General features: G+C 24.3%; 1 protein-coding gene across 2 annotated transcripts in view; it reads left to right on the forward strand.

The window, feature by feature from the left end:
* The window catches only part of LOC101240098 (1-phosphatidylinositol 3-phosphate 5-kinase), a 143,113-nt gene that overhangs the window by 15,703 nt on the left and 102,410 nt on the right, over nt 1-25,000 (forward strand). For both annotated transcript variants that reach the window (XM_065799671.1, XM_065799672.1), the window contains exons 3-7: nt 5,066-5,252; nt 9,546-9,751; nt 15,743-15,856; nt 19,929-20,083; nt 24,186-24,300. In XM_065799671.1, coding sequence (XP_065655743.1) covers nt 5,066-5,252; nt 9,546-9,751; nt 15,743-15,856; nt 19,929-20,083; nt 24,186-24,300 — 777 coding nt within the window. The remainder of the gene's footprint in view (nt 1-5,065; nt 5,253-9,545; nt 9,752-15,742; nt 15,857-19,928; nt 20,084-24,185; nt 24,301-25,000) is intronic.

Genomic DNA, 25,000 nt, shown 5'->3' on the forward strand with positions numbered 1-25,000 from the left:
TGGTTTAAAAGATTTTTAGGAAGACATGGAAAATAGTTTTAAATGTTTAAATTTATATTAAAAAGTACATGCCAACATAAAAAAAAAATATATGTATAACCTTTTTTATTAATTTACAGTGCGTTTATGTAAACAATCGTTATAATTAATTTTATGGTTTTATTTAAAGCCTTCGCATAAAATAAAAACTTCAACGATCAAAAAAAAATCAACGATTAAAAGTTATTCATAACATAACACTTTTTTTCTTGCATTAGAATTGTTAAAATAAAAAAATAGCCGTGGTCAAGTTGGTCATTAGAATTGTTAAATATCAAAATAACCATGGTCAAAAATATTAGCCTGGTCAGTTACAGAGTGCAATCGCACGCCATTCCTCTCCAAGCCTGTATATAGATATACTTTATATATATATATGTATATTTTATATATATATATATATTTTATATATATATATATATATTTTATATATATATATATATATATATTTTATATATATATATATATATTATATATATATATTATATATATATATATATATATATTATATATATATATATATATATTATATATATATATATATATATATGTATATATATATATATATATATATATATATATATATATATATATATATGTTAGTGTATTCTACAAATAGAGTGCTCAATGTTCTTAAAGAACAGAGCAATAATTAATTAAATTATATAATATATATATATATATATATATATATATATACATATATATATATATATATATAAATATATATATATATATATATATACATACATATATGTATATATATATATTAAAGTATATAATTTATATATATATATATATTAAAGTATATAATTTATATATATATATATATATATATATATATATATATATATATATATATATATATATATATATATATATATATATATATTAGGGTGTCCCAAAAAACAACAATTTTTGAAAATAATCTGCTCCCACCCCCTAAATGTGTTCTATCTTATACAAAAAAATTGTTATTTTTGGTTTATTACATAAAAAATTTTGTTTTTTAACAAAAAATGAAAAAAAAATGCATTTTTTGTATATAAAAATATATGGGCAATTCCATGTAAAAGAGGAAAAAAAAAAAAAAAATTCACGGTGACATATAATAACTTCCTTAAATTTATTTTCCAACTATTTAAGAATACTTTTAAGAAAAAAATTTATTAAAAAAATCTTTTTATCATGCTATAACATACTTTTAAAGTTGTAAGGATTATATGAGCATTTTTTGACGCTTATATATAGTCATGTTGTGAAGCGTTGAAAGAAGTTTCAGTGCTGTGCAAAATCAAACATTATGCATAATATTTTTTATAAAAAAGAACTTTAACTAAGTCTATAAGAAGACCATTTTAATGAAAACAAGATTTTACGACCGTCACAAAAAAAGTCGAAAAGCTTTTTCTATGCTTCATGTCAAACTTTTTAAAACTACAACCATGGTAAAAGTAAAGATACTCATACATATTTTATCATTGTTTCAAAAAAACTACAACCATGGTAAAAGTAAAGATACTCATACCTATTTTATCATTGTTTCAAAAAAACTACAACCATGGTAAAAGTAAAGATACTCATACATATTTTATCATTGTTTCAAAAAAACTACAACATGGTAAAAGTAAAGATACTCATACATATTTTATCATTGTTTCAAAAAAACAACAACATGAAAGTGCTTTAGATCACTATTTCAACATGTTAAGTAGGTTACGACCATCATGATATGTTTGTTTTTTCATAACGGCTTCTTGACTTCAAAGAAAAAAATTTTAGGCGCGAACAATTTAATTCATTTTAAATGATTTACGTCATTTAAACCAAGTTATAATATAAATCAACTTTGTTTATTGTTTAATTAGCAGTTTGTTTATTCATTTTATTACTAAACTTGTTAAAGTTTTTTTTGAAACTATGAGTAATTCGAAAAATTGATGTAAAGAATTTTTTTTTTGAAATAAAAACTTTTAACAAAAAGGGAATTTTTTTTTAGATTAAACGTTGTTTATAGTTTGCCCTGCAACGTTTTTGTTCAATCGATTTTGCGGTTGTTTTTTTTATTTACAACATTTCGCTGGTTTTTTAAAAATACATAGCGGAGCATATATCACAAACAGTAGCCGTTATATTTTATAACATATTTAAAATGTCAAAATCAGTTGCTGAAAGATCAAAAACTTATAGAGCAAGAAACAGAAAAGCTTTGTTAGAAAAAGAAAGAAAAGTTATCTAAGGCGACAGTTATTGACACCAAGAAAAGAAAACAAACAAAAAAATCATTCAAAGATTTGCAACCAAACGATAAGCATGAAAAAAAAACTTGATTTGATTACTAACGTCAGTCTAAATTCTACGCAAGACAATTCTTATAACTGCAAATCGTCAATGAGAAAGGCATTAAACAAGTATTTATTATATTAACATATATTTTTAAATATAATTGCTTACACATAATTTAGGTTCTTTTATATCAAATTACATTTTTAGGACAAAACTGGCTCTTCCAAAGTCTCCAAATAAAAGAGGAACTATTGTAGAGCAGTTGGGTGCTGAATATGGCCTATGCACTGCTTAAGAAACACATCGAGTTCACTTCACATCAGAAAAAATTGAAAAAGTAAAAGTATTTTATGAAAGAGAAGATATATTAGCTATGTCTCCTGGAAGAAAAGATTGTATGAGAATTGACGGAGAAAAAGTTCAAAAGCGCTACTTAGTTATGAATTTAAAGGAGCTGCATTAACTGTAGTGTGAGGAGAGTGCTGGCAAAACAATTAAATTGAGTAAGTTTTGTGAATTAAGGCCAACATACATTCTTACGTGCAAAGATACACCACTTGAAACATGTGGTTGCATTTATCACAGTAATTTTACGTATTTGTGTGAAGCGATTTGTTTGGAACAGCGTAAAATTTTATGAAGTGGTCATTTTAAACGCTAAAGACTTTCTCTTAGCATCAAATGAATGCAAAACTTATGTTAGACTTATCATCACAGATGATATTAATCCAAGGTGGGCCTTAATAGCTGATAAAATAGAAGAAGCGAAAGCTGTTACAAATATTACCAAAATGCATTTCTGGCAAGTAAAAAATGGAGAGTTTTTGGTTTCAAAATTCTCTAACATTTTGTAATGGGGTTGCGGAACAATTTTAAAATTTATATATTAGTAAAAAAAATTTACTTGTCCAAGATATTTTTTTCCTATATTGGATTCCCGGCTCCGCAAAACATTTGCGAGGCGTATGAAAGTACATACTCCTAGATATTGAGTTGTACTAAATAGAGTTAATGAAACAAAAAAAAACAGGGGCCATAAATAGCATTAAGCGTTTGTTGCCTACTCCAAATAAAACGATCCCAGTATTGAAGAACCATTATGGATAACCTTGATAATGTTATAAAGTTTATATTTTTTAACATAATTTAATTGGTTTTTATAATCATTCATCTTTTTTTATATCATTCATTGCCTTATTTGTTGTTTTTAATTTTTGGCTTTACTACCATCACAGTTACGACCGTCATGACATAAAACTTAATAAAATTCTTGGAAAACTTCAAGCAAAAACTATGAAACTCACCATATAGTAAGTCCAATGTGTAGTTAAAGAACACAGCAAAGGATTTTTTTTTCACTGTGTAGATGGCTGCATAAAGATTGACAAAGTTTATTTGTTCAGATTTGTCAAAAAAAAAAAGCGTTACGACCGTCACGCTACGTTGAGTTGATTTTTTAAATAAGTTGAACACTTGAATGATTTAGCTTTTGTATACTAAATTATATAATAGTAATTAACATTTCTGGAAATTTTCATGTAAATACCATTCTTGGTTTATTTTTAATGGCTAAAAAAGCGTCAAATGTTATGACCGTCACTTGCATGTAATTGCCCATGTATATATATATATTTATATATAAATATATATTTTGTGTATATATATTTATAGGTATATATATTTTGTATATATATATATATATTTTGTATATATATATATATATTTTGTATATATATATATATTTTGTATATATATATATATATATATATATATTATATATATATATATATATATATATATATATATATATATATATATATATATATATATATATATATATATATATATATATATATAAAACTAAAATAAAAAAAGTTAAATTAAAACATTTCTAAAATGAATAAAAAACTATAACAATAAGATTATTTTAATTACGCTTGGAATAAATAACTTTAAATTGTTTATCTTAACTAATGTTTTTATAATATGTTGTGTGAAACTCTTTTTAATAAAGTAAAAACTTACATCTAACAATTGTTTATTAAAAGCGCACATTTAAAAGTTAAAAAAAGATTCTTAACAGTTTACAAAGAAAAAATAATTAAATTGTTTATTTAAAAAGTGGATATAATTATTTTTTTAATTTAAAGGTATTTTTAATAAAAAGTACATACTTATATAAATATAAAATTATATATATTATTCAAAAATACTTTTATAAAAAATCATTAGCAGTGATTTGTTACTTTATGAAAATGCGTTTCAATAATATAAAGATATAAGTAAAGATCTAAGTTATTTAATTCTAATGGCTTTCAAAAAGGTTTGTCTTTTTTTTCTTCTCAACAAAATCATTCTACTTTTCGAGTTAATTAACTTTATTGATTCTAATATAAAGTTTATTAAAGAGACCACTGTTTAAAGTTGTCGCTCATGAAATTTGAATTTTTTTTTTTAATAATTTAAATTTTTTTAATTTTATTTATAAAAAAATCTTATATAATTAAATATTATAAATAAAAATTTATAAAATTTCAATGATATATATATGTATATATATATTATATATATACATATATATATAATATATATATATATATATATATATATATATATATATATATATATATATATATATATATATGTATATATATATATATATATATATATATACACATATATATAAATAAATATATATATATAAAATTAACATTAAACCATACAATTTTATCATATTTAGAGTAATGGTGATTTCAAGCATAATTTTAAGCAATACTGGATGCCAGATGAACATTGTAAAGAGTGTTATGAGTGCTCCGATAAGTTTAACACTTTTAGAAGGCGACACCATTGTAGAGTATGTGGTCAAATTTTCTGTAGTCGATGTTGCAGTCAAGAAGTACCTGGAAAAGTTATGGGATTTTCAGGTATTTTAAATCATAAAGTGTATATATTTTGTATATAATGTATATATATATTGGAATAAGTAAAATATTTCTTTGCTAAATATTGTGAACCATATTGCAGCATCAATACATTTACACTTTTTAATCATTTTAAATTCATTAAACCTTTCTAGTCTTGTTTTTAAGTGTTTCTGTTTTCTCAGCTTAAGTTGCAGTTAAAATAACAGTCATCATAGTTAATCTACCTATTTATTGTGAAATTTATTTCCATGATTTAATTTAAAGACACATAGTGTGATTAAAAAAAGATTGCTTTAATTTAACTAAAATCAAATTTATTTATAAAATTCTAATTTATTGTTTAAAATTGAGGCCTTTCATTGCTGCATGCTTACTTTTTATTTTTGTAATCAATTTTTTGTTTTATTTATATTTTGTTTGGTGACATATTTTTTGTATATCTTCGTTAATATTAGTGTTTATAAAACAATTTATTGTTTATTATTATTGTTAGTGCTGTTTAGGTGCATTGTCTGTCTTATTTACATTTTAAATATTCCTCTATTAATCTTTTTTTTTGTGTCTTGATAACTGTCAAAATATGCTTTGTTCGAAAAATAATCCTCCTTTATTCTAATATACTACATTTCTTTCCTCAGGCATTCACTGCTCGTGTGTGACCATTTGGCGAATTTTTTATGTTTTATATAGTTTTTAAATAATTTATTGTTTAAAAGACAAGTTGTTCAACGAATTAAAATTTCACTTTATAAAACAGAAAGATTTATTTGAAACATAATTATCTGATAGCTTGCAAAGTATATGGGTCATAATGGCGAGCTAAAGTTAATATTTTTGTTTTGGAAGCATCTGTTACCTAAGATAGCACTTTTTTTTTCCTCTTAAAATTTCTTATATTTATTAATCGTCTTGGATTGATGCATATATATGACGTGTTAATTAATAAAAATCAAAAAATTTAATGGGTACTTATATGTAATCCTAAAAGATCTATAAGTCCTTAAAAGTCAGGTATATTTTCCATAGATCTTTTCTTTTATAAAATAATGTTGTTTAAATTAAATAATGTTGTTTGTTATAAAATATTATTCAAAAAATACCAATGGGTATAACCTCATAACCCCAATAAATTAAAAGTTATAACATCCACTTAGTAACAATTTTTTTTTTTTTTTAATGAAAATCAAACAAAATGTTTTGCAATTTTTATATTGTAGTGATGAAAAAATTTACAAATGTTTTAAATACAATGACACTAAATCTTTTAAGATATTTGTTTATATAAAACTTGAAATTACAGTTTGAGTTTTTTTTTTAACTATTAGGAAAATAAAAAGTTTTTAAGGCAATAAACAAAATTAAAAAAAAAATTAAATTTCTCAAGTAACAAATTAATCTCATTGATTTCTTTTAAGTCAATATTACAAAATCTTCCTCTGTTAAACTGCAGGCTTTGTTTTAAGGCATTCAACTGCTGGCAATTTACGTACGCATTACGTACACCTAGAGCGATATCCATTAAGCAACTTTTTATCATTTTTTAACTTTTAAATAATTCTATAAGTGGTAAGAGAAAAGAAGAAATTAACTTTATAAAAAACATTTCAATAATTATAATGTAAAAAAGTTTGTTACAAAAGTTTGAATGACAATTATGTTAGATGTAAGTGCTATTTACTAATAAAAAAAACTGAAATAAAATTATAAACTACGAAAACTTAATCTTTATTAAGCTAATTATTTTATTGAAATATTTAGTAACAGAAAACAAAATTGTTTATAGTTAACAACAATTTTTTTTTTATACGTAGTTATTAAATGGAACATAAAAAAACAAAAAAAAAACATAAAATCATCCTGCGAGCACAACAATATTGAACAATGCAACTTTTGCAACTTTTAAAAAGAAATTTAAGCAAATTTTTTTTATATCGAACTTTTGATTGCAATAAAAAAAATTTGCTTAAGTTTCTATATAATAAATAATTTATAATTAATTTTTTTTAATGTAATGATCAATTTTTTCGCTTGAAAAACGCTATTACTTTAAGCTGAAAAACACTAATACTTTAAGCAAAATTAAATTTTTATCAGAATTAAATTACATAATATAATTTAATTCTGATAAAAAGTATATGATTTAATTTAAAACTAAGTTAATAAAAATATATAATTTTATTCTGATAAAAAGTATATAATTTAATTTTGGTTTAAAAGATATATATATATTAATTCTGATTAAAAAAAATTTAAGTATATTAAAATTAAAGTTTATGCTTGGGTTTAACTCAACTGTCTAATTAATTTAAAAATATTATCAAATATTGTTCAATATTATGCTCATTTTTATCGCAATTGTTTTCTCGGTTTTCCTTCCATATACAATGATGTAATTTTAACAAATGGTATTTAGAAAAATAATCTTTACTTTCACAACAAAATTAATAATAAAATAATATACTCTTAATAAATAAAGTAGATTAATTATGTAAATTTTTTATTTGTTACTTACTAATATTTGTTTAAATAAAAAATCATTTGTAGTTGCAAATTTTTTAAAATGATTATCTAAGAAATAATCATTTAAAAAAATTTAAGGTGTTTTAATTCATGTATACAAATGTCAAGAAAAACAATTTGTTTATATCAAAAATTTTTGAAAATGTAATATTAAATTTAATTATTTAATATTAAAAAAAAAATGAAAATAAAAAAAACATTTACTGATAGTAATAATAAAAAATGAGTTAAATGATATTTAACTGGTTTTGCGGTAGTTAATATTATTGCAAAAATTTAAAAAAGTTAATGTTTTTAAAAAATAAAAAAACAAAGAGAATTTTATGATGTCAAATTCACATTAATGCGTAAGACATTTCTTATTTAAAACAAACACTGCATTACAAACACAATATTTGTAATGCAGTGTTTTCTTCTGTTATTGAAATTAAATAAAATAATTTAAAAAAATAACAATAACAGTAATTTGATTTAATTGATTATAAAGTTCAATAAAACAATTTTTTTCAAAAAAAAAAAAGAAAAAAGATTTATGGTAAATTTACCTGACTTTTAGATCTTTTTTTAACTATAAATAAGTATCCATTAATTTTTTTTGGATTTTATTAATTAACACTCTTGAATTGATGTGCACAAGAAATTTAAAGAAAAAAAAAATGTTAGGTAACAGAAAACTATAACTAATGGAATCAATTTATAAAAAATCTTGATCCAGCTCATTTTGATGGCCTATAACTTTTTATTGCTCTTTAATGAACTAATTCTTAAAATATTTATACACCAGCTGTAGATCAACGTGCAATTTGATTTGTATTAATTTTTAAATTTTTTTTTAAAATAAAGCTCTTTAAAATCTCAGAAAACTTCAATTCCAAAATAAAAATATTACCTTTACCTCATCATTTTGGAAAAAGCTAAGATGCAAGAATTTATATTTTTTGTTCTTTTAAAAGTTTTCATTACATAGTTGCAATAGATACTTTTAAAAGTTTTCATTGCATAGTTGCACTAGATACTTTTAAAAGTTTTCATTGCATAGTTGCAATAGATACTTTTAAAAGTTTTCATTGCATAGTTGCAATAGATACTTTTAAAAGTTTTCATTGCAACTATTGCAATTTAGTTGCAATACTTTTAAAATAGTTGAAGCATAAAACCAACTTGTTCAAAAGTTATTAGCTGTTAAAAAAAATGAAAAAAATCTTTTTGATTGTAAGATGAAATTTAATGCAAAATCTCAAAATAGCTCACTACTTAAATAGTGTTATCTCAAGAACCATATTGATATGAAATTGATATTGATCTGATCAGATATTGATCTGAAATTTTCAAAACATCAAAAAGCTTTTGCAAAATCTGAGATACGTCATGAAAGACCTTTGCTCCACTTGGCATGGAATGATCCATATAGTCTAAACATTTTTTAATAGGTGTCACCTAGCAAAAATATGGCGTCACCTAGTAAAAAAACTTTGTACTCTATAAGCTAGGTTGACTAGCATTTTCTTTGGGAAAAATCAAGAGATTTATTTTATTTTATATTGTTTTTCTTAATCTATTTTGTATCCCATTCTATATAGATTGTCTTGAAAAAATCATTGTTTTTTTTCTTGACCAAAAATATAAATTTTTTTTTGTATTTGGAAAATGCCAATTACATGTGCTTGTATTTGAGTTTATATTTGGTAATATATAACTAACATATTTGTATTTGGTTACTTGACCCTAACCCTGCTAGGTGATATACAGGTCTGCAGTTTCTTTTGTTTTTAGGTGATATTCGGGTCTGCAATTATTGTTGTAATATTGTGCAAGCCTACTTAAATGATGAAAATTTTGATAAAAGCATAGCAGCACTTGGTGAAGATTGGAGGATAGGAAGTGACCATAACTGCTTTTTATATGATTATGGAGGAAGTGCAAGCTCTGTAAATTCTGCCAAGACAAATCAAATCAAAGAAGATCCATTTCGAATGAAGGTTAGATAAATATAAGAAAATAACAGTTTTAAACAATATTTTACATTGATTGCTGGGTCTTAAAATTTTGCTTTACAAAGCAAAAGCTTTTTACTCTCAATATTTTCTTTTAATTTTTCATTTTCCTAATTATTTATATACACATGTTTTGTATCATAAAAGTTGCATGTGATATATGTTATATATGATATATATGTGATATCTATAGTTCAGAAATCGTTTTGATTTTTATTAAATATTTGCTTTTTTCAACTATTGCTTTTTTCTTATTTTTTGACTGTACAAATAAAAAAATATTATAATAAAATATTTTTATTATATAAAGTTAGTAAATTACAAATTTTATGTAATGAAAGCATGAAACACAAGGAAAAGCTTAAGCTCTGTGTTTCATGTTTTGAAAGGGTTTTAAAGGCTTGTTATTGTACAAATTTTAATTTCTTGAGTTATTCTGTACTTGGTTTTTACATGTTACATAAAAATAAACAGCTTTTTCTGTTTGAAAATAATTTTTTATGTTCTGAACCTTTAATTGAGATCAAATACAAAATTAATCTGGTCTGCAATAACACTTAGATTTAATATTCTTTTCATTAACTTTTGAGACAATTTGTTTAAAGCTGTAACCTGTGAAGCTGTAACTTAAGCTTGTTATAAGTTAGTCACATCACCAATCAAACTTTTCTGTTGCAACAGTTGATCATACACAATGTGACATATGATCATATAGGTTCAGTATTTTTTTCTAGTTTACAAAAGATAGAAATTGTTGAGTATAATAATAATTCCAATAAGTCAAAATTTTACTAAATATATTATATTAGATTGAACAAGTGTTTTATTAACAAATTCTTTATATACAATTGAATATTGATTTTCAAACTCAATCAATTCTGCCAGATGTTGAATGTCTTGGGTTAAGCATTATATGTAATCCTTTTTTTTCTCAATTTTCGAAGAAAATCTATCATGGTCCTAAAAACAAGTTTCAAATACTAGTGGATTTGCCATGTCTACTGTTGAAAGGGCTATAAAATGATATGAGACCTTATTCATCAAATAAGCTAAAGGATGAAGAAGAAAAAATGTTTAGGAATCAATCAATGGAAATAAAATTACAAATTTTTTAATTTTTTGGTAAGGAAAGGGAATAAATATTACTAGTCTTTCCAAGCAATTATCTAAATCATTCTGAAAAACAAAATTCCTCTGCCAATATACGAGCGCAAAAACTCTACACCCAAGTTTTGACGAAGTTATATTGTTGCATTTTGATGGAATTACATAAGACATTTTTTTCTAAAATCATTGTAATAATATAATAATATATTATAATAATAAATTAATAAATTGATTAGCTTGAAGTAATGATCTAATTTTTAACTGAAGCTGTTTTTAGGACTTCATAATTTCTTACTGAATTGTATCTTATCAGTATTCTTATCAAATTTTTAGATTTGTTAATAATATTTTAGGTTTTGTAGATTATTTTATCAATATTTAATCAATATCAATATTGATAAAATTTGACATAAAATTTTTTTATATTGCCTTTTTTTAATCAAAATCTTGAGTTGTATATAATAAAAAAAATAAAAAATAAATTTCTGAAATACAAAGAAATTTTCTTTTTATTATTATTTTTTAAAGAATTTCAAAGTGTGAAAAAAACATTTTTTTGCTTCTAAAGATTTTATAATTTTGGAAAAATAAAAAATTTTAAATGACCATATCTTATAAATTCGTTGATTAAAAGTTATAAATGTTATAAATTCGTTGATTAAAGACTCAAAGAACTTGCTAATAAAAGAGAGAAAGCTGATTGGCTAATAGTTAGAGGGGTCAGAGTGTTCTCCAGAGTTTTTTTCAAAATTGAAACCACAGATGCCATTTTTTCAGCAGACAGCAAAACAAGAATAATCAACCACTTTTTAAATAGTTTAAAGAGAATTGAAGAACACATTTGAAAGACTATGACTGGAATGTTGTCTGGACCACAAGCTGTAGGAAAAATTTATTTTATAAAATGACTTCAGCGAAAACTAGAGTGATTTGGGTGTCCAACATTTGGTTAACCTGTTTAACTGGTCACTGGTTGCAGTCTTTCACTGGAAGACGTGCGGTTGCATGTCTTTAAATTACCATGCATGTGTGATTTTTGTTTTGCTGACTTGGCCACGGCTTTTCAACAGTTGATGGTTTTCGCCCATTTTAAAAATGGCGCTTTAAAATGTAACTAAATAAATAAAAATGAAAACAAAAACCACAAACTGAAAAAAGAAGATAAATCTTAACCTAAGTGAAAATAAACAAAAGTAAGCTGTAAACAAAATTTTTATCTTTTAAATTCAAAAGCGTTTTGCTTAACAGACTTGAATATTGATCAAAGTTAATTGTTCTGATTTGGAATTTTCAAACTGATTTATAAACAAAATTTTTGATATTCTTGTTGCAGGCTAGTTTGGGGTTTATAGTACACAATTTTATGTAAAAATTCAATACCGTTTGATATAAACTACTTACTAAAATTTAAGATTTTTCTGTTCTTTTTTTTTTACTGTTTTTGTTTTCTTATTTTTAGGATGTCTGTTATTTCCATCAACGAAATTTGATACAAGTGAGGGAATAAAATAAATTAATCCAAAAAATTTAAACGAAATAAAACATTTGCAACATGCAATCTATCTGAGAATTATATATGTCAATATAAAAAAAGAACAATTTTTAAATTATAATTGCAAAAACGTTTTACAAAAGTTGTACAATATTTCTAAACACAGCAAGGAAGCAAATCTTTTTTTACTGATGATGTGTAACAACATTAGTTCCAATTATAAACGCTTTAGAGTTTTTTTCAGCAGACCCAAATATGGAAAGTTGGCTGTGCTTAATATTTTCATGCTTAACACATAGTTTACACTATATTTTGACAACAGTGTCAACATTTTTAACTTCATAGCCAAGGAAATCATATTTCCATGAAGAAACTGTTTTTAATGATTTTGTTATTGGCTTTGTACTCATTCTTTCTCCATCACATGCAACTCTACTCTGATTTTTGCGTTTAATGATTACCTTTTATTACATATAAAGGAACAAAGTTTATTTGGCAATTTTGTAATTACGGAAAAAAGTTGTATAAAAGAACCTCGCCATTTAAAAAAATGCATGCATGTATGAAGATCTTTCCTTTTTAATTGAATGCATGTATAAAGATGTTTCCTTAACGTTGTTTAAATTTCGGTGTAATTGAAATTTTCATTGCCCAGTTGGCATAATCAGCTTTTCGACTTTTAAGTATTTACATGTTTTATAACATTGTTATTATTTAAATTGAGTTAATTAATTAAACATTAGTATAACATTTTATTATTTTACATTAATAATTAGTTTAAAAAATGTATTATGGTAAAAACATATTATTAAAGTTAACTTGTCAAAAAAAATTTCAGAAATTATGGAGATTTACTAAAGCTTATTTTCAAATATTTTGCTTTTAGCAAAATATTTGGAAAAAGACCGCTATTCTTTATATGACATTATTCATATTGACTTATGACCGCTATTCTTTCAAATAAAAGACCTCAAATGAAGCATAGTACCATGCAAACCTGATTCTAGATATTTGGTGGCCCTAGGCATAGACCCTGTTTCTGATATTTGGCAGTCCTAGGCATAGTTTATTATATAGTTATCTATAATTCATTGTATAATATTATTTTTAAACCCAAATTTCATCTGCTCCATTTTATAAAAAATGATGTTTTTTTCATATTTTTAAAATATAATTCAAGTTATTAAACGCTTTAGATTTTACAACTTTGAATTGAATAAAAAAATTGTTCTTTATATTGGCGTATAATTTTCAAATAGATTGGATGTTGTAGATGTTTCATTTTCATTTAAATTTTTTGAACATATAGTCTTTTTTGTTCCCTCACTTGTATCAAGTTTCATTAATGGAAATAACAGTAAAAAAAAAAAAAAAAAAGTGTGTTATAAACCCCACACTAGCCTGCAACAAAATTATCAAAAATTTCGTTTATAAATCAGTTTGGAAATTCAAATTGGAACAATTAACTTTGATCAATATTCAAGTCTATTAAGCAAAACGCTTTTGAATTTAAAAGATAAAAATTTTGTTTACAGCTTACTTTTTTACTTTTGCTTATTTTCACTTAGGTTAAGATATATCTTCTTTTTTCAGTTTATGGTTTTATTTTATTTTTATTTATTTACTTTTGTTTTAAAGTACCATTTTTAAAATGGGCGAAAATCATCAACTGTTAAAAAGCCGTGGCCAAGTCAGCAAAACAAAAATCGCACAAAAATTGCCTGGTCATATAAAGACGTGCAATTTCTGTATTCACTCTGAAACCTGACAAAGTAACAACTAAAAGTTGTTACTTTGTTGGGTTTTAGAGGTCACCAAGTTTGATTGGTCATGTAAAGAGGTGTGATTGCACGTCTTCCTGTGACAGATTGGGTTGTGTATTTGTGTTGATCTAAAAGTTGTTACTTTGTTGTTGGGCTTCAGAGTGAATACAGAAAGTTTTGTTTCTTATGTTTCTAGAACAGTTAAACACATTCAGAATACTATCGTTGTAAATATTGGCCTTATAGAGATACAGCGCAGTCTGGTGAGAATGTTAATAATCTCTATTTGATCAACTGAAACAGTCAGCTTGCTACCACTAAATATCAAGTTTTGCTTGTTCAAACATTATGTAAAAGCAATTATTCAAGCAATTAAAAATTGACTTCCAGTCTTACTTACACAATCAAAAGGTTTCTCAAGTTCAGTACAAAAAAAAAGGAAATCTTTATGGAACCACAAATACCTCAGCTTCTGCTTTCTGATGACTTTGAACCTCCCAAGAATTTGGAATTACTCACTTTTTTAAGTGCCTATTATCTGGTATTCTTGCAGGTACAAAAATAACTAACTAAAGTGGATCAGCTTGTTCAGTTATTTAATATTATGGGCTGCAATATGTCACTCATGCTTCATTTTCTCTGCTCCATCTTCTTTTTTTTATGGGAGATATTAGCAACAAACTTGGTGAAAAATTCCATAAGAATGTTTCACAAACTGACAGCAAATGTAAAGGTAAATGTCTTCAGCAATGTTTACTACTGTTGGATGTTTCAGAGTGACCAGCTGCACCAAAATTACTAATGTCAGAGCATGACTTTTTCAGACTTTTTTGACAATACTTCATTAAATGCAATTTTATTATATCAAGTGCATTACAATGAAAGCTCAGAGAAAAAACGTATTGGACTAAGATTAATTATTTATGTTATATAACACTGTGTTTTAAACATAACACTGTGTTTTAAACATTTTTAGACTTCTTTGATGAAAAGTTGTGTTTTAAACAAATAAGTACTAATAGTCATTTATTAATTAACTTTTATATAATATTTCCTTAGTCATCAATAAAGACATTGTGTCAATCCCGCCGAGAAAAAAAATTATTGCTAAAAATTGTTGTGCAACAATATTTAAGCAATAATTTTTGTTGCACAACAATTACTACATAACAAGCAAAAATCTAAACTTTCTATGTTTTGTGTTTCTAAAAGTTGTCCTAAATTTTTAATTGTTACAATTTTTAAAAATTTATAAATCTTAACAAATTAATTATTTCTAGAATAAATAAAATTGCATTCAGGTAAGTATAAATATTTTGGATTTTAATTTACTCAATGTATATTTAAAAAAAAAATTGTTTTTAACAAATGTTCCATAAAATTATTGTTAAAATATACCATTATTAAATGTTTGTTGTATGTATCTATGTTGACATAAATCGTATAGTGTATTTCCACAAATAATTTAGGCATAATATTAGTAAGGCCAATTCTAACTTACCACTTAGTATAATCTTTACATAAATGCCAACATCGGTAATCATAATAAAAAACACTGCGTTGAAAAAATTTAAAAATAAGACCATTTTATTTAACTTTTCATTTTTTTTATAGCGTGCAACAAGCACCAACAGCTTGGCAACAATTGATCGAGCTACAACCCCTATACAAAGATCACCATTTGATGCTTTTGGAGTTGCACCAAGTGAAGCAAACAACATTAAGCAGGTTTATGTTTTACAAATAAATTTTTGTCATATAAAACCTTCATATAACTAATTTTTATATATATTTATTTATATATGTATGTATATATACAAGTGCTGTGACTAGTGAGGTGGAAGCCCCCCCTCCCCTCAAAAAAAAAGCAAAAAAAAAGCAACAACCTGTCATTAGGGCTCCATAAAAAAATTTTCCACTAGGTACTATTAAAAAAATAAAAAAAAAGACTCCGTAATATGATAAGGAGCTGAAGTTTCTCTTTTGCTTTAACTTTGCAGTATTATAATAAAGAAGATTTTGGTCTATATTGATGATGGGTTAGCAGTATTTAAAAATAAAAATGGCTGCCAAGTGGAGAAAATCAAAAAGCATTTTATAAAAGTTTTTATCTCAATACATTTTGACCTTACTGTAAATGTGATAGTAAACTGAATTATGTTCAGTGTGATTTCAAACACTCGCCTAGTAGTGAAAACTTAAAACAATAATATAAAAAATACTATAATCAAAAGACTCCCTTGCACTGTTTAATTAAGATTTTCATGTCATTAAATGAATTTGTTTTCTATAAAGCTATTCCACTTTACAGAGAGGCATTGAAAAAATCTAGCTACAGTTTTAATCTTAAGTATCGATCTCAAACTACTTTCAATAAAAACAAAGATAAGAAGCAATATATATGGTACCTCTATTCAGTCAAAATGCAGAAACAAAAATAGGAGATTGATCACTAGGTTTAATTTTTTGTTTTATTGTTTCTGTTAAATATTGTAAATATGTAACAGAAACTGTTAAATATTGTAAATATTTAACAGAAATTGTTAAATATTGTAAATATTTAACAATTTCTGTTAAATATTTACAATATTTAACAGAAAAGTTAAAGTTAGTTATAGTTGTATGCGAAACGTGAAATCCAAAGGTTTTACATAGTAATACAAATCAGAATACAAGCATCTGCAACTGCGTTACAAAATCCATTACCAAATAACTGCATTACAACATAATTATGAAACCCACTTGTCTTGTTTATAATGCTACTGTAATTCAAAATCCTGTCCCTAAAGCAAAAGTAAATTTTTGTATCAGTTCAACACAATTAGGCTATCTCTTTTACATTATCATTTATTACATTATCACAATGAAACACTTACAAAGTATACAGTTGCGAGCAGTGAATTGTGCACAGCAGTAATTTTGGTTACTTTTTATTTTTTCGTCTCGTAATTCAATGGTTGCATATTCTGTATTTTTTATTTCATAACTATTCCATAACTAAGAGGAGAAAATACTATTATATATTTCAAATAATAATACAGATTATTATTTAAATTCAGGTACAAAGAAATAAAAACATAGAAATTTACTGCTGTGTACAATTCACTGCTTGTGACTGTAATTGGAACACGATGTATAGATTGGGCATATCAGTCTTTTTATGGGAAAGTTTATCTTTTTTAAGCAACATTTTGGTATCTAGATATTTCGACATGGCATTACAAGGCAAAATTTTTCTTAAAGTTTAGTTTTTTTAAATTCCATACTGCTACATTGACTAAGAGTTTGGGTCGGGACAGCAGTCATTTTTTTCATTATTCCTTATTTTTTACTTTTTCTGAATATATATATATATATATATATATATATATATATATATATATATATATATATATATATATATATATATATATATGTATATATATATATATACACATATAAATATATATATATATATATATATATATATATATATATATATATATATATATATATATATATATATATATATACACACATATTTATAAAAGTTTTTGTTATTAAATATTAAAATGCTTTTCCTCTAAAACTCTCCTAAACGTCATTATTTTAAATAAGAAAAAAAACAACAGCATTTAATTTAAAAAAAAATTGATTCATTTTCCATGCTACTAAATATGTTAAGAAACCAAGGATTCACAAAACTTTCTTAATTCATGTGTAGCTTACAGGTATCATTTATTTTTTTGTAACTATTTGATATTCACAAACATTTCACACCCTTTGTGTAAAGTTAAGGCTGTGTAAAATATATGCTAAACTTATAAAATAATCTATTAGATTCAATTTAAATTATAAACAAATGAAAAAACATTTGTTTACATTTTTAACTAAAATAAACAAGGTAATATAAAGGTATCAATAGAGAACTAATCTTTTTTTAAATATTGTTTATAATTACTATAATACTAAACAACTTTTTTAATTACTTGAGCATTGTTTTTTTTGCTTGTATTTTTTTTTAAAAGTTTAAATCTACATTTCATGGGATTATAAATATCCTTGTTATGAAGTACTATAACTTGTAGTATATATAAAGTATTATAATTACTTATAACATATCTAAACTTTTATTTTTAATATTGAAATATTGTTAATAATCATATAGAGATATAGAGCTAAGTCTATCAAAGTAGTTTTTGTTTAATTATATTTTATTAAACTCTTTAAAGCCCTTAAAAATTTAATAGTAATCAAAAACAGTGTTGATATCAAATGAAAAAATATTAAAAACACTATACTAAAGGAGTTACAAATTTAGAAAATAATGAAAGTATTTGAAATTTGCGTTTGTTAAGTTTTTGATGATTTATAATATAGTTGAATGAAAATATTTTTAGAGTTTTATTTACTTCCTGAAATAAATATTCACCAACTACAATAAATTTAATAACAACTATTTGATTGTAGTTGGTTTGATTGTAGTTGGTTGCAGAGTATGGTAAAAATTCCAAAATTATTTAAAAAAAATATCATTGATTTTTTCTGACAGTTTTATTGGGTCATAAACCAATATTTATTGATAAATTAATAAATATTGGCTTATGATCCTAATTAAAACAGGCTGTCTTGGTTTTTCCTTATGCCCATTTGCTATAATAAACTTGTCTGCTTAGCATTTGCACCAGATTATTAGTTCAACATATCAGATTATTAGACACATTGCATATCTTACTTCTGAAGACAATATCTCAAATGCACAAAACCACAGAGTTTTTATAATGCAATATTATTTTTCTTTTTTATCGTTTTTCCAATTTTACTATTTGCAATTACTAACTTTGTTTTGAAACTTATTTACTGTAGAATTTCATAAATACTCAGTGCAATAATAAATATATAATAAATAATAATAATAACAATAATAATAATTAAATAGCAGCAAAGAACTAAAACCTTTTTTTATTTTTATGATATTCATTTTGATTTTTACGATCTATATTCATTTTGATTATTACCTCTTCTCATAGTCAAATAGTTTCAACTATAGCAGGAAACATGTGGTTCATATTGCATTAAAGGAGAAAATGATTATCATTCTCTTGAGTAATTTTTTGATCTTTTTATTGAAGACATTTTTTATGTGATGACTTCTTTTGTAGATATAAGCTGAGATACATGAATCCAGAGTTGGTAGTACCTATTTCCAGACCAACTATACTATTTTGACAATTTCTTACAAAAAGTTAAAATTATATCTACACTTATAATGTTTATTACACTTAGGAATTTATTAAACTTTTGCTAAAAAAAGGAAAAGCATTCTTATAAAAACAGTTTTTTTTTAATGGAAGTTTTATTGTTATTTAAAATAATGAGATTGCAGACATAAAATAAACCTTTTTTAATGGAATTAAACGGTTTTTTTAATGAAAAATTTTGACATATACTCAACATTTTGTTTTATACTCAACATATGCCTGAAACTTTTTTCCACAGTGTTTCTTTCAAAAAAATTTATCGAATTCATAATTAATATGAAAGTTCAGGTTGATTAATTTTTAGAAGCTTTTTTCAATGCTAATATTTTTACTGAAAAAGGGAGGAAGGGGATAGTTCTTAAGCCTGATGGTGCTGTGCATACAATTATTGTTAGGAAATATATTTAAATCTAAATTTCTTTGCATAATAAATAATAAATGTATCTTAAATAATGAATGAGTAAATGGTTTTTATGAATATCTGATAATTTATTAAAAATTACTTAATTTTATTATCTAATAACTCTTGGGTTATTTATTTTGTGAATTATTGCTGTTAGGATTATCTCTTGCGTGAATTATGGCATCAGATTAGTGATCCTCGATCTGGCTTAGAATTACAAAGTCATCGTTTTAGAATGAAAACACATCATAATTGCTTTATAGGAAGTGAATTGATTGACTGGTTGCTAACTCACAACAAGTTTAATTCAAGGTTTACAATTTTATTTATAGATTGGATTATCATTTTCATTTAATATTGGAATGATGCTATGAAATTTTAAAGATTTATTTTTTTCATTAATTAACAACATTTAAACATCTAGCCACTTATATCTTAACTATTAAAATAATTTTTTTTTGTATATATATATATATATATATATATATATATATATATATATATATATATATATATAATATGTATAAAATATATATATATATTTATATATATATATACAGGGTGTTCGGGATAAATTTGACAGTTTCGAACGAAAAAGGAAAATCTTCTTTGTATCTATTAAATTTAATGAGTTGACAAAAAAATTACAGGCATAGTAAATTACAATACTATGAACAAAATTCACTCAAAATAACCACCATTAGCATTGATCACTGCTTCAATCCTGCTTCGGAATTTTGAACAAGCTAATGCTACAGTCTCCCTGGGAAGGGCCTCAAAAACTGTTTTAATTTTATCCACTAACTGGGCTTTTGTATTACTGGAAGTGCGATTGGGGTCTTTTTCAACTGCGCCCCATACAAAATAATCCATGGGGTTAAGGTCTGGGGAGTTTGGAGGCCAAACATTTGGACTGGTGAAGTCGTAGAAATTTTCAGACAACCATTTTTGACTTTTCACAGAGGTATGGCAAGGGGCAGAATCCTGCTGCCATACATACGGCCTACAATTGGCTGCCCTTGTTATCCAGGGCTTGACTACAGTGTTCAGCAACTCCACGTAGCCATCTGAAGTCAACCTGAGGCCCTCTTGGAAAAAATGCGGAGCCATCACATCGCCTTCAGAGGATACACATCCGAAAACCATCACAGTTTGGGGATATTTAGTCTGCATTACACGAGGAATGTCCTTTGTACTGCATGCAAGCCACCTGTTATTCTGCGTGTTGTGTTTTTGATCCTGGCAAAAGTTTTTCTCATCGGAAAAAAACCAGATTGTTTGTGGTTCTACAGGATGTTTCACTTTGTTTAGAAGTTTCTTCGCGTTTATCAAACGTTTTTCACAGGCCTTTTCTGTGAGTAGCTGACCTTTGTGGCGCTTGTATGAGTAGTAGCGAAGGTCTTCATTGAGTGCTAGCTTCATAGTAGAGGATGCAACATTCATTTCACGTGACAAAGCCCGAATTCCAATGCCAGGGTTCTTCAACACCTGTTCCTGCAGACTTGCGAGGAATTCTGCTGTACGAACGCAATCAGATCGTCTGCTAGTGATCTTTCTTCTTACTACATCCTCGTAGTCACCATTGCAAGTCTCTAGTTCATGCCTGATTGTTTTTACTGTGTTCAGGGAGCATTGGGCAGCAGTCATAATATCCTTATTTTGATGGCCGGCACGAATCATCATGATGCAAGTTATTCTCTTCCATGATTCAGGTGGGTTCCAGTCATTCATCCTTTCTGACATCTTGTATATGAATGAAGAAGGGTTCAAACTTTTAAATGACCTATAGTGTGTATTAATACCTCTAATCTACAAAAAAATATAATCAATTATAAATATGTCAAATTTATCCTGAACACCCTGTGTATCTGTATATATATATATATTTATATATATATATATATATATATATATATATGTATTTATATATATATATATATATATATATCTGTATATATATATATATATATGTATATATATATATAATATGTATAAAATATATATATATATCTGTATTTATATATATATATATATTTATATATATATATATATATATATATATATATATATATATATATATATGTATATATATATATATATATATATATATATATATATATATATATATATATATATATATATATATATATATATATATATACAACCCGTAGATGTTGTCCAAAAGTTTTTTTCATATTTTGTTGACAAAAAATAAAAATTAAAATGCAAGACCGGAATTATTTTTTTTTATTAATTGATAGACTGCCTGCCCTAACCAAACCCTCAGTCGATGTAGTAACACTCCCTTGCGGGTCAGGCTAAAAGATAGTAGATGTAGCAGCACTCCCTTGCGGGTCAGGCTATTTGTCAGTCGATGTAGCAGCACTCTCTTGCGAGTTAGGCTATTTGTCAGTCGATGTAGCAGCACTCCCTTGCGAGTCAGGCTATAAGATAGTCGATGTAGCAACACTCCGCGCATGATTTACAGTATAAAAAAAAATAAAAATAAAAACATTTTATTAAAAAAATTAAAAATAAAAACATTTTATAAAAAAAATAAAAATAAAAACATTTTTTATATTGTTAAAAACATTCAGAATGCTTTTAAAACATTCTGGTCAATTAAATTTGCGTTTTTGTGGTTTTTTTTAAAAACGATTTATTTGTAATTAAATTAATGGTTTTTACTTTCGTCCAACACGCAAATGTTGGACGAAAGTCAAAAGTAATTGAAAGTGACGTATTTGTTGGCGTAAGAATCACTTTTTTCCTTCCGCTCTTCCCAAAGACAACAAACTATAGATCTATATATATCTGTATTTATATATATATATATATATCTGTGTATATATATATATATATATATATATATATATATATATATATATATATATATATATATATATATATATATACACACACAAACACATAATGAATGCAGCATTAGATGCGCACAGATGATGTCATAAAAAAACAGGAAGTAGCAGGGGCTTCAGTACATACATTGAGTTGTATCTTATTTTAATAGTTAAAATATAAGTGGCTAGATGTTTAAATGTTGTTAATTAATGAAAAAAATAAATCTTTAAAATTTCATAGCATCATTCCAATTTTTAGTAACAGCTCAATTAACTTTTCAATGGGGTCCTAATATTAAAAAAAAGCTCTTTAAAAGTAGGTCAATCTGGTACTCAAATGAGGCAAAATAATATATAAATTTCAAAAATAATAATTCGTTTTATTAAAAAAAAAAAATATAAAAAATTTTTTTTTTTTATCAAAAACTTGTTAAAATAGAAATAAATTTTTTTTATTTCTTGTTAAAAAACCATATTTTTATGCAATTAAATCTAAATATTAATTATAGTATGAAGTGATTATTTTTTTTTAAATTTATATATAATTTCGCTACTTTTAAAACCCAAAATGACTTTTAGAAAACCTTTTTTTTTAAAATGTTAGAGACTTGTTAAAAAGTAAAGTTAATTGAGCTGTCCCAAAAACACATTTAAGTTTGCAATTTTGAACTAATTTTCCAGATCAGAAATCAAATCAAAGGTAGTCTCTCTCTCTCACACACACAGATATATATATATATATATATATATATATATATATATATATATATATATATATATATATATATATATATATATATATATATATATATATATATATATATATATATATATATATATATGTTATATAAATTAAATGGTTTGAAACAGATAAGTTTTTTTCTGCAAAATTCTGCATTGTTTGTTAACCTAGTATAATAATTAAATTAAAGAATGTAAACCTTAAAAAGTAATACATTTTTTTGAGGTTTACCTTCTTTAACTTAATTATATGCATTAAATTACATTCACAAACAATGTAGTGTTTTGTAGAAATGAGTTTATCTGTTTTAGACCATTTGGTCTATAAAATAACAAGACTTTTCAAATTAAGTCAGAACAAAGCTTATTTCCACTTTTTTATAACAAATTTTTCCATAATGTTATTTTTAAATCAAAATACGGCATTATTAAAGTTTGTCCTAACCACGCCAAAAGTATTTAAATAACTTGACATTATCTTAAGATATTTTTTTATGTTTAAGGTTAAACATAAAAAAATATCTTAACATAATGTTAACATAAAAGTGATTATTCAGTTTATTATTTTTAATTTTTGAAAGTATGATACATCCAAATATGCATGATTTTCAAAGTTTATCTTTTTAAATTTTTTAATAATGAATGCTACTTCTAAAATATTTTTTTGCTTATTTATTTTCTTCCTAAATAATATGTATGTCTTTTATATAGAGTAGTTTGGCTTCTGACATTTACAAGTTAATAACAATCAAAAGATATAATGTTTTGGCAATATTTTGTTTCAAATTTATTAACTACATGTAAATGTTTATTAGATCACAAGCTGTTAAAGTTGTACAAGGTTTGTTAGATGGTGGTTGGATTGCTTGTGTTTATGCTAATGAAGAAAATATTTTTAAAGATGAATATATGCTGTACCAACCTACAAAGGTTAGATAATTTAAATACCAGTTGACTAAAGTTTGACAATTTGTATACTAGTTTACTAACGTTAAATAATTTATATACCAATCTAAATTAAGTTAGTTTATATATTTATTTACCAATGTGCTAAAATTTTTCAGATTAAAATATTAAGTTTTTATCAATATCCAATTGGATAATGATAAAAACAAAATAAACAAAAAAAAAATAACCAAGATAAAATTTTTTTTTTTTCTTTCACTTTTTCTTTTGCCTCATTTTCACTTGGGGGACCCACACTACTCTTTTAGTTTAGTTCTACATGCCAATTAACCTGAAGTTCTTTATTTGACAAGTACAAAGAGTGTTTTACTTAACTGACTATAAATTCTTTTAAAGTAAAAAATTTCTTAGTCTTAAGAAGAACATTGGTTATTAAATTAAAAAAAAAATTTGCTTATATAAGTAGTGATTTATATTTTTGAAGTATATTCTCTAATTTGAATTTACATGTATGTAAGCCCATGATGAGTTTTCTACAGGTTGGTTAAGTTTTTATTGTTATCACACTTAACAAATAGTAATTATTTAAAGCAGAATTATGTGCTACTTTTTTGATATTTTCCTTAAAAATTGATAACATTTTGTATTTATACAAACAAATCTGTTAAAATTTAATTCTATTTGATTACATGTTTTTTTTCAAAGCATATTGCTTTTTTTAAAA

The sequence above is a fragment of the Hydra vulgaris genome, chromosome 06, assembly GCF_038396675.1.
Source record: "Hydra vulgaris chromosome 06, alternate assembly HydraT2T_AEP".
Taxonomy (NCBI): domain Eukaryota; kingdom Metazoa; phylum Cnidaria; class Hydrozoa; order Anthoathecata; family Hydridae; genus Hydra; species Hydra vulgaris.